We start from the raw sequence: 17,562 nt of genomic DNA, 5'->3' as shown, positions 1-17,562 counted from the left end.
ATCAACATATGAATCACTACAAAACTTGTTTTATGACCTTTTATACACTATATTAGGCCCAGCGTTTGGAACTGTGGTTATCCTAGATATGACTATTATATTGTGATCCCTGCATCCTATGGATTAGGATACTGCTTTAAAGTAAATATTTGCAGCGTTAGTAAAGATGTGATCCATACATGTTGATGATTTAAATCCTGTACCGTTTGTAACTACCCTGGCAGGTTGACTGGCAACCTAATCCAGATTGCAGGCACTGGTTACAGTTTGAAGTTTTTCCCTGAGTGGGCAGCTTGATGATAGCCAGTCAATATTTAAATCACCCAGAAAATATACTTCTATGTTGATATCACGTACATTATCATCTTCGCTCGCTTGTAACCGCTAGAAAACACAAAAAACTGCTAGACACCACTAGAAACTGATACAGACCGCTAGGAACCACACAAAAGACCACACTTGCCATTTTGGCACTGAGTTGGTTTTTGGAGGAGATTTTTTTTGCAGAGTTTTATTATTTACTCTTTACGTTGGATGGCAACAACAACTGCCCGAGTTACACCAGGAACGCACAAGCCTTCCATCAGTGCTCAGACTGTCCGCAATAGGCTGAAAGAGGAAGGCCTGAGGGCTTGAAGGCCTGTTGTAAGGCAGGACCTCACCAGACATCACCGGCAAAAATGTTGGCTATGGGCACAAACCCACCGTCGTTGGACCAGGCAGCACTGGCAAAAGTGTTCTTCACTGACGAGATGCGGTTTTGTCTCACCAGGGGTGATGTTCGGATTCGTGTTTATCATTGAAGGAATGACGGTTACACCGAGGCCTGTACTCTGGAGCGGGATCGATTTGGAGGTGGAGGGTCCGTCATGGTCTGGGGCGGTGTGTCACAGCGTCATCTTACTGAGCTTGGTGTCATTGCAGGCAATCTCAACGCTGTGCATTACAGGGAAGACATACTCCTCCCTCATGTGGTACCCTTCCTGCAGGCTCATCCTGACATGACCCTCCAACATGACAATGCCACCAGCCATACTTCTCGTTCTGTGCGTGATTTCCTGCAAGATAGGAATATCAGTGTTCTGCCATGGCCAGCAAAGAGCCCGGATCTCAATCTAATTGAGCACGTCTGGGACCTGTTGGATCTAGGGCAATTCCCCCCCAGATATGTCCTGGAACTTGCAGGTGCCTTGGTGGAAGAGTGGGGTAACAATTCACAGCAAGAACTGGCAAATCTGGTGCAGTCCATGAGGAGGAGATGCACTGCAGTACTTAATGCAGCTGGTGGCCACACCAGATACTGAATGTTACTTTTGATTTTGACCTCCTCTTTGTTCACGGACACATTATTCAATTTTTGTTAGTCACATGTCTGTGGAATTTGTTCAGTTTATGTCTCAGTTGTTGAATCTTGTTATGTTCATACAAATATTTACACGTTAAGTTTGCTGAAAATAAACGCAGTGGACAGTGAGAGGACGTTTCTTTTTTTGCTGAGTTTGTATTCCTGAAGTCCTGTCAAAAACATAAAAAGTGAATATGGAATTGAAAGTAGAAATTGTCGTCACTTTCCCTGCGTATCAGAAGAGTAATGTGCTGTTTCCCTATGATGATGTACAATAGTAGCTAAACGTAGCAAAGTAAACACATCAGTTACGTTTGCTCACTTTGTACAGTCTAGTCAGTGTCTTACAGAGCAATTGGTGGATACTAACACAATGTGGGCACTACAAGCATGTGAGAAAGTGAAGGAAAACACATCCTTACCAGTCTGAGCTGATGAAGCATCCACATTCACCCATACCACCAGACACAGCAGAGTCAGAGATGATTTCATGTTGATCAAATGGTAGATGCAGTAAAAATGGAAGGAGTAGAACATAAATATAGAGTGTCTATCCCAAAGTTAATGTTTGTCTACAGAGTTCCAGCCCCCAGGGAGCACTGAAGACAACCACTGTCCAGGGGGACTGACCCAAATACTAGAATTCAATCAAACCTACATTGCGGGGAGGGGAAACACCGAGGAAAATGCTCAATGTAGGAACTGCATTGGTTCAGTCTATTAATTAATTGAGCAAATCAAAACAAATTTAAAAGTGCAAATCATTTGGTCAGCCATATAGACACATATCTAATCTGAAGAGCATAGATTTAGAGATAGAAAGACATTTAGACAGGTAGCAAATACTTTGAATGTTGATTGTAATGATGATAAGCTCCATTTGTAAATAATAAATATTAGATTAGAGTAGATTGGATTGGATTAGAGTAGATTAGAGTAGATTCGTTTAGATTAGAGTACATTGTATTAGAGTAGATTAGAGTAGACTAGATTCGATTAGAGTAAATTAGATTTTATTAAATTAAATTGATTAAATTAAATTAGAATCAGAGGCACTTTATTTAATGTTGGACAATCATGAAGCTGAAAATGATTTAAGAAAACTATTGACAGGGGTTATTCGTTGACATGTTTGTCCAACAAGCCAGTGGCCATCTCTTCCCGTGAGCTGAATCCACTATTGGCAATGAGGCAATTTCATGACCCCATGTATACACTACTGACGAAAATCAACACTTCCTGGGCTAAGTCTACTATGACCAGTACGCTTAAAAGTTATATAGTCCACATGTGTGACAGAGTGTTTAGTTTGATCTTTCTGAGGATGCATGAATTGGATTTTCTGTGTGTTCATCAGCTGATAGTCCACAGTGTAGGGTTCTGAAACGAGAAGATGGTACATGAATCAGTGTGTGAATATGTCCTGAAGATCAGGTGGCATTACAATTGGCTACAGTAGCAAGTCAATGTGCTGTGGTTAGTCGATGTCATTAGTACATGTAGGCAGGGGTAAAGTGACTGCATAGATAATAACAGCAAGTAGCAGCAGTGTAAAGACAAAGGGGTAGGGGGATGGGGGGCTGTCAATGTAAATAGTCCGGGTGGCCATTTTATTAATTGTTCAGCCGTCTTATGGCTTAGGGGTAGAAGCTGTTAAGGAGCCTTTTGGACCTAGACTTGGCGATCCAGTACTGCTTGCAGGCTTGAAGGGACAGTATATGACTTGGGCGACTGGAGTCTCTGACAATTTTTTGGGCCTTCCTCTGACACCGCCTAGTATATACAGTGGGGCAAAAAAGTATTTAGTCAGCCACCAATTGTGCAAGTTCTCCCACTTAAAAAGATGAGAGAGGCCTGTAATATTCATCATAGGTACACTTCAACTATGACAGACAAAATGAGAGAAAAAAAATCAGAAAATCACATTGTAGGATTTTTTATGAATTTATTTGCAAATTATGGTGGAAAATAAGTATTTGGTCAATAACGAAAGTTTATCTCAATACTTTGTTATATACCCTTTGTTGGCAATGACAGAGGTCAAACGTTTTCTGTAAGTCTTCACAAGATTTTCACACACTGTTGCTGGTATTTTTGCCCATTCCTCCATGTAGATCTCCTCTAGAGCAGTGATGATTTGGGACTGTTGCTGGGCAACACGGACTTTCAACTCCTTCCAAAGATTTTCTATGGGGTTGAGATCTGGAGACTGGCTAGGCCACTCCAGGACCTTGAAATGCTTCTTACGAAGCCACTCCTTCGTTGCCCGGGGGTTGTGTTTGGGATCATTGTCATGCTGAAAGACCCAGCCACGTTTCATCTTCAATGCCCTTGCTGATGGTAGGCTTTGTTACTTTGGTCCCAGCTCTCTGCAGGTCATTCACTAGGTCCCCCCGTGTGGTTCTGGGATTTTTGCTCACCGTTCTTGTGATCATTTTGACCCCACGGGGTGTGATCTTGCGTGGAGCCCCAGATCGAGGGAGATTATCAGTGGTCTTGTATGTCTTCCATAATTGCTCCCACAGTTGATTTCTTCAAACCAAGCTGCTTACCTATTGCAGATTCAGTCTTCCCATTCTGGTGCAGGTCTACAATTTTGTTTCTGGTGTCCTTTGACAGCTCTTTGGTCTTGGCCATAGTGGAGTTTGGAGTGTGACTGTTTGAGGTTGTGGACATGTCTTTTATACTGATAACAAGTTCAAACAGGTGCCATTAATACAGGTAACGAGTGGAGGACAGATGAGCCTCTTAAAGAAGAAGTTGCAGGTCTGTGAGAGCCAGAAATCCTGCTTGTTTGTAGGTAACTAAATACTTATTTTCCACCATAATTTGCAAATAATGTGATTTACTAGATTTTTTCCCCTCATTTTGTCTGTAACAGTTGACGAAAATTACAGGCCTCTCATCTTTTTAAGTGGGAGAACTTGCACAATTGGTGGCTGACTAAATACTTTTTTTGCCCCACTGTATGTCCTGGATGACAGGAAGCTTGGCCCCATTGATGTACTGGGCCGTACGCACTACCCTACATAGCGCCTTACGGTCAGATGCCGAGGAGTTGCCATACCAGGTGGTGATGCATCCAGTCAGGATGCTCTCAATGGTGCAGCTGTAGCGTAGCACACCTGAAGTAATTTGTTGTTGTCCATAAAGAGATTTGCTTTGTTTTTTGCTGACCTTAAATGTTTACCTTCACAGATGGGGAAAAGACTTTCATCCTACAAGACGTGTCCTAGAGGGATCTGGATTGGAGAGATGACAAGCCTGAATTAGTTATATCTCTGAAACAACGTTTGCCTGATTCATATCCAATCACACGCTCACATCCCTATGCTATGTCCATGCTCATTCCCATTCACAGATCATGGTGGATTGTTAGGATCAATTTCCTTTCAAAGCCCCCCTGTGATGTCTGACTAGCCAGTGGAGATAATAAGGGCCTAGGGATTGGAGTGAGGGAGAAAATTGGAACGGGGCTGATCTTCAGGACATATTCACACACTGATTCTTGTACCATCTTCTCGTTTCAGAACCCGAGGCCCTTGTAACCGTATCCAGTTTGGGATGAACAGCTGATGAACACACAGAACATCCAATGAGCATATTGGACGGAAAATAATGGGGATCATATCACTGTTTAGTGTGCTGCTCATAGTAGACTTGGCCAGGTAGTGTTGGTTTTCATCAGCAGTGTATACATGGGGTCATGACTTTGCCTCTTTGCCCATATTGATCTCAGCTTACGGAAAGTGATGACTACACTTGGACGAACTTGTAAATGAATAACCTCTGTCAATAGTTTGCTCCAATTATTTGCAGATTCATGGTTCCATGATTGTCCAACATTCAATAAAGTGCCTCTGGTTCATATTTACTCATCTACTCTTTAGTTCATTGTTATCTGGGAATATTATCACCAGGTATTTCTTACAATATTGAAGCAGCCAGACAATATCTATTAAAAATATTCCTGTGGTGTTTTTTGCCATGTATTTCAACTACATCATCGTCACTGAGTGAATCTTGAACATTAAGGCAGGAATATTGACTTTCAATTCTCATTTGCAAGAAAACTTTTAATGTTTAGTCTAGTTGGTAAGGTAATATGGGTTAAACCCTGGCATCCTCCTGAGGTGTAGAAATAGATTTTGGCCTTCCCATTTTGCCCCTGGAAAACAAGGCTTTATGGGAAACAGTGATTTTGCCTTACTGGAACAAACATTCTGAAGGCCATGTCCATAGACAGTTAACCAGATTTATATAAGGATTATGTAAGTACAGTATTTGAAAATCTTTTGTGATTCAATAATGACCATACATATGTTTTAATGGAGCCTATCAGCATTCAAACTAACTGTAGCCCTCAATGTATTTTTAGCTCTAAACTATCCTCAGCCACAAGACTTAACCTCACTGGTAGATGAGACTAGCTCTAAACTATCCACAGCCACGTGCTTTAACCTCACTGGTAGATGAGATTAGCTCTAAACTATCCTCAGACACAAGCCTCAACCTCACTGGTAGATGAGATTAGCTCTAAACTATCCTCAGCCACATGATTTAACCTCACTGGTAGATGAGACTAGCTCTAAACTATCCACAGCCACGTGCTTTAACCTCACTGGTAGATGAGATTAGCTCTAAACTATCCACAGCCACAAGCCTTAACCTCACTGGTAGATGAGATTAGCTCTAAACTATCCTCAGCCACATGATTTAACCTCACTGGTAGATGAGATTAGCTCTAAACTATCCTCAGCCACATACTTTAACCTCACTGGTAGATGAGACTAGCTCTAAACCTACAGTATGTATACTATAATATTGTAGATATGTATGTATATTATTTAGCTAAAACAATAATTGCAACACTACTGGAAGAACAAGTATTGTCACGACTTCCGCCAAAGTCAGTCCCTCTCCTTGGTCAGGCGGTGTTCGGCGGTCGACATCAACGGCTTTCTAGCCACCACTGATCCACTTTTAATTTTCCATTTGTTCTGTCTTTGTCTTATTCACACCTGGCTTCACTCAACCAAATTCTGGTTTATTATTTAACCCTCTGTTCCCCATGTTGTGTTTGAGTGATTGTTTATTGAAATTCGGTCCGTCTGAGTGTGCTCAATATGTTACTTTGTATATTTGTCTTTTTGAGTAAAGCACGTTTATTACTCATATCTGCTATCCTGCGCCTGACTCTCTACACCAGCTAGACACAGGATCATTACAGGAGCAGACTGTTCCACTGGAGTAGCACGTTCAGCAGCACACAACCATTTTGCAATGTCCGGGCACCGCATGGATCGTGTGCTGAAGACAATGGATCTTTTGGAGAGAGAAGGAGGTTTTCCAGGGCCTCCACCAGCCCCACTACAGCAGGTCCCACTGTCAACCCCTCCTTCACCCGGTCCCAGCGGGATTCGACTCGCGTTCCCAAGGGAGTATGAAGCGACAGCTGCCTGATGCCAGGGGTTTCTACTCCAGCTGGAGCTCTACCTGGCGACCGTCCACCCGGCATGTCTGTCCTCATCTCCTGTCTCTCAGGCAAAGCCCTGGAGTGGGTCATAGCCATATGGAGTGAGGGAGACGGGGCGTTGGACCATTACACAGAGTTCACCCGCCGCTTTGGAGCAGTGTTCGACCACCCGCTTGAGGGTCGAGTGGCGGGTGAACGTCTGTTCCACCTGAGGCAGGGGACGAGGAGTGCGCAGAATTTCGCCTTGGACTTCCGAACCCTGGCCATCAGCGCGGGATGGAACGACAGGGCCCTGATCGATCAATACAGGTGCAGTCTGCGCAAAGACGTCCGTCGGGAGATGGCCTGCCGAGACACCACCCTCACATTGGACCAGCTGGTGGACCTGTCCATCCGGCTGGACAACCTGCTGACTGCCTGCGGAGAATCTGCAGAGAGAACAATAGGGTGGTTGTGTCATTACTGTTTTTTTGTTTATTTTTTCAGTGTTCCTTGCTCTCTTTTGTCCCACAATCTTGTTGTGCACCATAACCGCAAGGCGTGCCCCTTCCCTCATGCTGGTGAACCCAAAATGCTGCCGCTTTAGGGTATTTTTCAGCAGAACACTGTGGAAGGACACCAGATTACCTGAGTTTTACAAAGAGAAAAGGTAAAAAGAGAAAGGAGTGAGACTTATTTGATGACATGGTCTGAAAGGTACTCTGTGGTCCTCAGGCTACATCCAACCACCTGTAACCCCAAGCTCGTTCCAGCTTGTTGTTTGGATAATTTTGATGTTTGTTATATATCGAACGAGCTTGGGGTTACAGGTGGTCATATAGAACGAGCTTGGGGTTACAGGTGGTCATATCGAACGAGCTTGGGGTTACAGGTGGTCATATCGAACAGGCTTGGGGTTACAGGTTGATGGATGTTGCCTGAAGACCAAAGAGTATTTTCAGACCATATAGTTCTGACAATATGCTGTAGCAGAGTCAGGGTGAAATTTCCCTTTAAGGCATGACCAGGCCCTCTAGTGGCCTGGGCCTGTAATAGTAGGTTGTTTTCTCTTCAGCTGTGCTGAAATACTGCAGTAGTTAGCTATCCTGGCAGACACTGAGGTCCTTCTGCTGCTGAGAAATATCTTTATCTTTCTAGGGATTTTAGCATTCTATTTTTCATGTGGCTCATATATATATATATACGTGGCAAAAGAAATTAGGTTCTATTCAATGATGTATTTGCCGCATGTGACAAATAAAGTTGGATTTGTTTTTGTTGTGCAGCATTTGAGTAGCAAAGCAAACACATCAGTTCTGTTTACCCACATTGTATAGTCAGAGTCTTACAGGGCAATTAGTGAATACTTGGAGGGCACTATGGTGTTGAACGCTGAGCTATAGTCAATGAACAGTATTCTCACATAGGTGTTCCTTTTGTCCAGGTGGGAAAGGGCAGGCATCTGTTGATCTGTTGGGGTGGTATTTGAATTGGAGCGGGTTCAGGGTTTCTGAGATGACGGTGTTCATGTCAGCCATGATCAGGCTTTCAAAGTATTTCATGCCTACAGATGTGAGCGCTACGAGGCGGTAGTCAATTCGGCAGGTTAGCTTGGCGTTCTTGGACACAGAGACTATGGCGGTCTGCTTGAAACCAGAAGTATATAGACAACTGCTCGTCAAACATCTCATTCCAAAATCATTAATTGTCACTGTCCATGAGCTTGTTTCCACCCCCTCCAGGTGTCACTAATTATCCCCGGTGTATTTATACCTGTGTTTTCTGTTTCTCTGTGCCACTTCGTCTTGTTTGCCAAGTCAACCAGCGTTTATCTCCTAGCCCCTACTTTTCCCCAGTCTCTGTTTTTTCCAAGTCCTCCTGGTTTTGACCCGTGCCTGTCCTGACACCAAACCCGCCTGCCTGACCATTCTTCCTGCCCCGACCTCGAGCCTGCCTAACACCTTGTACTGTTTGGAGACGGACATGGTTACTGAACCCCTGCCTGTCCTGACCTCGAGACTGTCTAACGCTCTGTACTCTTTGAACTCTGACCTGGTTTATGAACTCTCGCCTGTACCCGATCTGCCTTTTGCCTACCCCTTGGGTTATAATAAATATTAGAGCTCAACCATCTGCCTCCTGTGTCTGCATATGGGTCTCGACTTGTGCCCTTATATTAATATGGTGTTGGTCCCCCCTTTGCTGCTATAACAGCCTCCACTCTTCTGTGAAGGTTTTCCACTAGATGTTTGAAAATTGCTGCAGGGTCTTGCTTCCATTCAGCCACAAGAGCATTAGTGAGGTCTGATGTTGGGCGATTAGGCTTGGTTCGCATTCGGCATTCCAATTCATCCCAAAGGTGTTTAATGGGGTTGAGGTCAGTGCTAAGTTCTTCCATACCGATCTCGGTAAACCCATTCTTTATGGACCTCGCTTTATGCACTGTGTTTTTCAAATCAAATCACATTCTATTGGTCACATACACTTGGTTAGATGATATTATTGAAAGTGTAGCGAAGTGCTTGTGCTTCTAGTTCTGACAGTGCAACAATATCTAAGAAGTCATTTAACAATTTAACAATTCCACAACAACTACCTAATACACAGTGACCAGTGATCCATTTGTTAGATGGGGAAATTATTTCAAGTCATGTATCTAGACAGCAGCCTCTCTGTGTTAGTGATGGCTGTATAACAGTCTGATGGCCTTGAGATAGAATCTTTTGTTCAGTCTCTCGGCCCCAGCTTTGATGCACCTGTACTGACCTCGCCTTCTGGATGGTAGCGGGGTGAACAGGCAGTGGATCGGGTGGTTGTTGTCCTTGATGATCTTTTGGACTTCCTGTGAAATCGGGTGCTGTAAGTGTCTTGAAAGGCAGGTAGCTTGCCCCCAGTGATGTGTTGTGCAGACCGCACCACCCTCTGGAGAGACCTGCTGTTGTGGGTGGTGCAGTCGACGTACCAGGCGGTGTTACAGAATGCTCTCAATTGTGCATCTGTAACAGTTTGTGACGGTTTTAGGTGGCAAGCCAAATTTCTTCAGCCTCCTGAGGTTGAAGAGGCGCTGTTAGGCCTTCTTCACCACACTGTCTGTGTGAGTGGACCATTTCAGTTTGTCTGTGATGTGTACGCCGATGAACTTAAAACATTCCATCTTCTCCACTACTGCCCCGTCGATGTGGAAAGGGGGGGTGCCCCCTCTGCTGTTTCCTGAAGTCCATGATCATCTCATTTATTTTATTGACATTGAGTGACAGGTTGTTTTCCTGACAACACACTCCCAGTGCCCTCACCCCATACCTACAGGGCTGTCTCGTTGTTGTTGTTGATGATCAAGCCTACTACTGTTATGTTGTCTGCAAACTTGATGATCAAGTTGGATGCGTGCATGGCCACACAGTCATGGGTGAACAGGGAGTACAGGAGGGGGCTGATCACACACCCTTGTGGGGCTCCAGTGGTGAGGATCAGCGAAGTGTAGATGTTGTTTCCTACCTTCACCACCTGGGGGCGAACCATCAGGAAGTCCAGGACCCAATCACACAGGGCGGGTTGAGACCCAGGGCCTCAAGCCTAATGATGAGCTTGGAGGGTACTATGGTGTTGAATGCTGAGTCAATGAACAGCATTCTTACATAGGCATTCCTCTTGTTCAGATGGGATAGGGCATTGTGATGGTGATTGCATCTTCTGTGGACCTATTGGAGCGTTAAGGTGACAGGTAAGGTGGAGGTGATATGATCCTTGACTAGTCTCTCAAAGCACTTCATGATGACAGAAGTAGGTGCTATGGGGGGATAGTCATTTAGTTCAGTAACCTTTGCCTTCTTGGGTACAGGATCAATAGTCGCCATCTTGAAGCATGTTGGGACAGCAAACTGGGATAGGGAGAGATTGAATATGTCTGTAAACACATCAGCCAGCTGGTCTGCACATGCTCTAAGGACGCGGCTAGGGATACCGTCTGGGCCGGCAGTCTTGCGAGGGATAACTAATTTAAATGTCTTACTCACACCGGCCTTGGAGAAGAAGAACACACAGTCCTTGTGAGGCTGCTTCGGTGGCACTGTATTTTCCTCAAAGAGGACAAAGAAGGTGTTTAGTTTGGCTGGAAGCAAGACATCGGTGTCGTGAAGTGGCTGGTTTTCTTGTTGTAGTCCGTGATTTTCTGTAGACCCAACCACATACGTCTCGTGTCTGAGCCATTGAATTGCTGTCATGCTGAAACAGGAAAGGGCCTTCCCCATGGGTGGAAGCACAGAATCGTCTACAATGCAATTGTATGCTGTAGCATTTCGATTTCCCTTCACTGGAACAAAGGGGCCCAGCCCAAACCATGACAAACAGCCCCAGACCATTATTCTTCCTCCACCAAACTTTAAAGTTGCCACTATGCATTGGGGCAGGTAGTATTATCATGGCATACGCCAAACCTAGATTCGTCCTTCAGACTACCAGATGGTGAAACGTGATTCATGACTCCAGAGAACGCATTTCCACTGCTCTAGAGTCCAATGGCGGTGAGCTTCACACCACTCCAGCCGATGCTTGGCATTGTACATGGTGATCTTAAGCTTGTGTGTGACTGCTCGGCCAGGGAAACCCATTTCACGAAGCCCTGGATGAACAGTTATTGTGCTGATGTTGCTTCCAGATGCAGTTTGGAACTCAGTACTGAGTGCTGCAACCTAGCGCTTCAGCATTCAGCGGTTCCGCTCTGTGAGCTTGTGTGGCCTACCACTTTGTGGCTGCCCTGTTGTTGCTGCTAGGCATTTCCACTTCTCAATAAGAGCGCTTACAATTGACCGGGGCTGCTCTAGCAGGGCAGAAATGTGACAAACTGACTAGTTGGAAAGGTGGTATCCTATGATGGTGCCACTTTAAAAGTCACTGAGCTTTTCAGTAAGGCCAATTTTTGTCTATGGAGATTGCATGGCTATGTGGTCGATTTTATACACCTATCAACAGGTGTTGCTGACATAGCCGAGTCCACTAATTTGAAGCGGTGTCCACATACTTTTGTATATATAGTGTATTACAAGCTGGGTCAGGGAGAGCATGAAAATGTCAGTGAAGACACTTGCCAGCTGGTCAGCTCTTACTATGAGTATGCGTCCTGGTAATCCGTCTGAATGTTAAACCCAGGTCTGATAAATAGACATAGCCTATATCCTAATGTAGCTACACCACCTTGAGTTGAGGTCCTCAGAGCTCTCAAATACAAACAACTTCTTTCAAAACAAGGAGGGAATCATCTGCAACGATCGATGCAGCAAGAAACAATGATAGGCTAGGTATCTACAGCTCTGTCAGAACATCTTTGTTCTTTAAAGATAATGTGTACTTGTGAACTGTGGAGGGGAAAAGACAACCAAAAGAGGAGAGAGGTTGAGAAAGGGTGAGATGCCAACTTTGAACAGAGCTGTTTGAAGAGATCTTCACGTGTTGTGAACCGTATGTAGAAGCAGAAATATGGACCATGTTGACCACAGCTTTTTCTCATATTCCTTATTGAGGATCTTAACTCAAGCCAGTTTGCTACAGCAGGAAACAAATCCTGCAGCAACAGGAAATGTGAATTATTATGTGGAATATCATTAATGGACATTTTTATAGGGGTTTGTAATATTTGTGTTGTGGAGAAATGACCAGGCAGGAGACGGGAGTACAGTTAGTTCTTCGTTTAGTCAAAACCTCTCGTGCTCTACAGTTCCCAGCACAATAGTGCGCATGTGCATTTCCTATTAGGTGTAGTAACGTAACACTGCTGTAATACATTACTGCTTAGTAACAGCATAGTAACTAATATAAACAGATGTAGATCCCAGATACTACAGGGTTGATACATTTTCTGTAATGGCAATTTAAGTCTGAAATTTCAAAGTGGAAATTACTAACTTTAGAAGCCTTTTTAAAAACATAAATACAGTACAAGTTTGCATTTCCTGCTGTACAGGTAAATTGTTAGCAACAAAAGAGCAATAAAATGAATATCCTACATCTGTACATAAGAACATTATCTTCATCCAGTAGACCATATCAGGTGTATGAAAAGTATTTCTGGTTTCATGTTGCTATTACTGGTTTTATGTTACAACAGCAGCTTGTGAGATGCACAGATTCAAATCCATATTACAATATAGAGGATCTAACGGAGAAAGATTGAGTTGAGCTGAGCATGGTACAAAAAGAGACTCTTCACGTAAAGATGGATATTACCATAAATATAGACAATGGATTATAAGGGAAGTTGAGGTGGAATGTGTCTTTCATTAATGGTTTCATTTGGATCCTTTGTGGATTGATGTTTTTTTTGTGCAAATTTCAACGAGCTATGTTTATGCAATGTGATTACATTGATAAAATCAGTCAGAGTAAAACACAGACTTTGACTATTAAATATTTTTCACTCAAGGAATTTGAACGTTTTCTGTTCCTGTAGTCCTGGAAAACTATTTTAAGTTCTGTTGTGACAGTGAAATGTACTAAATCAAATGACATTTTATTGGTCACATACACGTGTGTAGCAGATGTTATTGCGGGTGTAGCGAAATGCATCTTTCCTTCGATCCTGACCAGTCGCCCAGTCCCTGCCGCTGAAAACATCCCCACAGCATGATGCTGCCACCACCACGCTTCACCATAGGAATGATGTGTTAGGAATATTATGAATAAATGACTAAACAATATGCTCATTTTAAATAGATATCTGATTAACAATAAGTGTTCATAAGAAGGGATTATGTGGCATGATGTCACGTTCTGACCATCGTTCGTATGTGTTTTCCTTGTTTTTGTTGGGTGGGCATTCTATGCTGTGTGTCTGGTTTGTCTATTTCTATGTTTGGCCTGATATGGTTCTCAATCAGAGGCAGGTGTTAGTCATTGTCTCTGGTTGGGAACCTGTTTTGTGTTGGGTTTTGTGGGTGATTGTTCCTGTCTCTGTGTTTGCACCAGATAGGGCTGTTTTGGTTTTTGCACATTTCTTGTTTTGTTAGTTTATTCATGTATAGAGTCTTTATAAATTAAACATGAATAGAAACCACGCTGCATTTTGGTCCGCCTCTCCTTCACCACAAGAAAGCTGTTACACATGAACAATGAGTAATTAAATATAGCGAACACCATTCCAAACTAGTCTGGAGAGGAATGGGTTGTGGGTTAAGAAAGCAGATAGGGTTGTTAACCTATGGTTGAACCGACAAAACTTAGCTCTGGGGTGTTTTAGATAAGGCAGTGAGTGCATTCCTAGGTTTTCTGTTAATTAGAACTGTCAGCTAAGTGGTGATCGATAATGGTGAGGGTTCAAGAGTAAATTCAGTTATGTTGTGTGTCCTGTGTGTGTGTGTTAGTGAGTTGGAATGAACTTTTAAACTCACTTAATTCTAGGTCGGGAGGAGGGGATTCATTCTAGAAGCAATGAAATTACATCATGTTATTGTATATAAACTGTTGCTCGTGGTAACGTGGCAGCGCGCTCCAAGAATAAATACTGTAATCTATTATTGATAAGACTGGTCTCCGTCTATTTTATGCAAACAAGAATCTTACAAATTCTCATAAAATAGATTAAGGGAATTGAATTAATGAAAACATATTGGAATAATTAAATTACAGTAACATGATGCCAGGTTATCTCGAGACGTGACACTTGGCAATCAGTCCAAAGAGTTCAATATTGGTTTCTCATGGTCTGAAAGTCCTTTAGGGAACTAAGCGGGCTGTCATGTGCCTTTAATTGAGGAGTGGCTTCCGTCTGGCCACTACCATAAAGGCCTGTTTGGTGGAGTGCTGCAGAGATGGTGTTCCTTCTGGAAGGTTCTCCAATCTCTACAGAGAAATTCTAGATCTCTGTCAGTGATCATCGGGTTCTTGGTCACCTCCCTGACCAAGACCCTTCTTCCCCCGATTTCTAAGTTTGGCCGGGCTGCCAGCTCTAGGAAGAGTCTTGGTGGTTCGAAACTTCTTCAATTTAAGAATGATTGCGGCCACTGTGTTATTGGGAATCTTCAAAGCTGCAGAAATGTGTGGATAACCTTCCCCAGATCTGTGCCTTGACACAATCCTTTCTCTGAGTTCTACAACCAATTCCTTTGATCTCATGGCTTGGTTTTTGCCCTGACATGCACTGTCTTTGTGAGACTCAGAGTTGGTGAAACAGCCATTTTCACGTTTGACGGTGAAACAGGCATTTCCCCACCTGTGAAGGTAAACATTTCACTTTAGCCAAAACTAAGCAAATCACTTTTTCGACAACAATATGTACCTTCAGACATTACATCAGGTGTGCAAATGTTCAATACAGCAATTTAGTGGTTTTAGACGTGACTTGTGAAGCTCCAGAGAGGATTAATAATGTGAATGTGTTAGGATTTCTCCAAAACAACAGCACCATTAAGTATGAACACAGGCTACAGTTTGAGTGCAGCAACTCTAGTCACATTCTGAAGGGGATCGTAGAGCTTCAGCTTACGAGAAGAGATGGGCACTGGCTTGTTGGACAATAGTTTGCTCAAATAATTTGTTCTGGGGCTTTGCATAAGCTAAGAAACAATGACTTCACAGGAGTTGTTTTTCATGTCAGTCCGAACTTCAATAAAGTACCTCTGGTTTTGAATTCTCAATTATTTTGTCTGTTATTAGGGGAACAGTGTTATACTAGTCATGATCAGAAACAACAACGGTAGGGGGAATTAGCATCTAATGGCAGGAAGCGGTCACAGCACAAGGCACTTTCAGGTGAAATCAGATGTTTTATTTACAGCAGTAGGCAGTCAAAGTAAATATTTACAGAATGGATTCAAGAATCACTCCAGTATATTTTCTGTTTGGCATATGCAAATTAGATCTAAATCACATCTTTCAATTACCAGATACTTCACACACCTATCTAGACAGTTCAAACGCCACGTTACTCACCCGTTGTCAGGAGACTTCTAGTGTCTTTCTCCCACAGAGGTTTTTTGATCATTAACATGGGATAATAGTAATAGGTCTACATGTTTTTTAATTCACCCTTATTCAATCCATTAACCTACAGGTTAAATGCTTCCATCGTGTGGCCACCAACCATCAGTGTATACACCTTGCATCATGTCTTCTTGTTGAATCTGTTGAATCTGTCCTCTATACTGTCCTCTCAAGCCGGCAAGCAGTACTGGATCGCCAAGTCTAGGTCTAAAAGGCTCCTTAACAGCTTCTACCCCTAAGCCATAAGACGGCTGAACAATTAATAAAATGGCCACCCGGACTATTTACATTGACAGCCCCCCATCCCCCTACCCCTTTGTCTTTACACTGCTGCTACTTGCTGTTATTATCTATGCAGTCACTTTACCCCTGCCTACATGTACTAATGACATCGACTAACCTGTACCACAGCACATTGACTTGCTACTGTAGCCAATTGTAATGCCACCTGATCTTCAGGACATATTCACACACTGATTCATATACCATTTTCTCGTTTCAGAACCCTACACTGTGGACGATCAGCTGATGAACACACAGAAAATCCAATTCATGCATCCTCAGAAAGATCAAACTAAACACTCTGTCACACATGTGGACTATGTCACTTTTAAGTGTACTGGTCATAGTAGACTTAGCCCAGGAAGTGTTGATTTTCATCAGCAGTGTATACATGGGGTCATGAACTTGCCTCATTGCCAATAGTGGATTCAGCTGACGGGAAGAGATGGCCACTGGCTTGTTGGACAAACATGTCAACGAATAACCCCTGTCAATAGTTTTCTTAAATTATTTTCAGCTTCATGATTGTCCAACATTAAATAAAGTGCCTCTGATTCTAATTTAATTTAATCAATTTAATTTAATAAAATCTAATTTACTCTAATCGAATCTAGTCTACTCTAATCTACTCTAATACAATGTACTCTAATCTAAACTAATCTACTCTAATCTACTCTAATCCAATCTACTCTAATCTACTCTAATACAATGTACTCTAATCTACTCTAATCCAATCTACTCTAATCTACTCTAATCCAATCTACTCTAATCTACTCTAATCCAATCTACTCTAATCTAAACAAATCTACTCTACTCTAATCCAATCTACTCTAATCTAAACTAATCTACTCTAATCTACTCTAATACAATCTACTCTAATCTAAACAAATCTACTCTAATCTTCTCTAATACAATGTACTCTAATCTACTCTAATACAATGTACTCTAATCTAAACTAATCTACTCTAATCCAATCTACTCTAATCTAAACAAATCTACTCTAATCCAATGTACTCTAATCTAAACAAATCTACTCTAATACAATGTACTCTAATCTAAACAAATCTACTCTAATACAATGTACTCTAATCTAAACTAATCTACTCTAATCTACTCTAATCCAATCTACTCTAATCTACTCTAATACAATGTACTCTAATCTAAACTAATCTACTCTAATCTACTCTAATCCAATCTACTCTAATCTACTCTAATCCAATCTACTCTAATCTAAACTAATCTACTCTAATCTACTCTAATCTACTCTAATCTAAACTAATCTACTCTAATCTACTCTAATCTACTCTAATCTAAACAAATCTACTCTAATACAATGTACTCTAATCTAAACTAATCTACTCTAATCCAATCTACTCTAATCTAAACAAATCTACTCTAATACAATGTACTCTAATCTAAACAAATCTACTCTAATACAATGTACTCTAATCTAAACTAATCTACTCTAATCTACTCTAATCCAATCTACTCTAATCTACTCTAATACAAT

At 42.3% G+C, this 17,562-nt stretch overlaps 1 protein-coding gene across 6 annotated transcripts in view; it reads right to left on the bottom strand.

Annotated features, from left to right (window-relative positions):
- The window catches only part of LOC116353039 (complement factor H-related protein 2-like), a 142,515-nt gene extending 140,417 nt beyond the window's left edge, over nt 1-2,098 (bottom strand). Inside the window, exon 1 of one of the 6 annotated variants that reach the window (XM_031785568.1) lies at nt 1,768-2,098. In XM_031785568.1, coding sequence (XP_031641428.1) covers nt 1,768-1,882 — 115 coding nt within the window. In that variant the 5' untranslated portion in view covers nt 1,883-2,098. The remainder of the gene's footprint in view (nt 1-1,767) is intronic. The other 5 variants (XM_031785566.1, XM_031785565.1, XM_031785563.1 and 2 more) reach the window with 5 other exon arrangements.
- Nucleotides 2,099-17,562: the final 15,464 nt, after the last annotated feature.

Source organism: Oncorhynchus kisutch, linkage group LG13 (assembly GCF_002021735.2).
Source record: "Oncorhynchus kisutch isolate 150728-3 linkage group LG13, Okis_V2, whole genome shotgun sequence".
NCBI lineage: Eukaryota > Metazoa > Chordata > Actinopteri > Salmoniformes > Salmonidae > Oncorhynchus > Oncorhynchus kisutch.
Note: the sequence above shows the minus strand (reverse complement) of the source record. Positions and strands in the feature narration are given on the sequence as shown.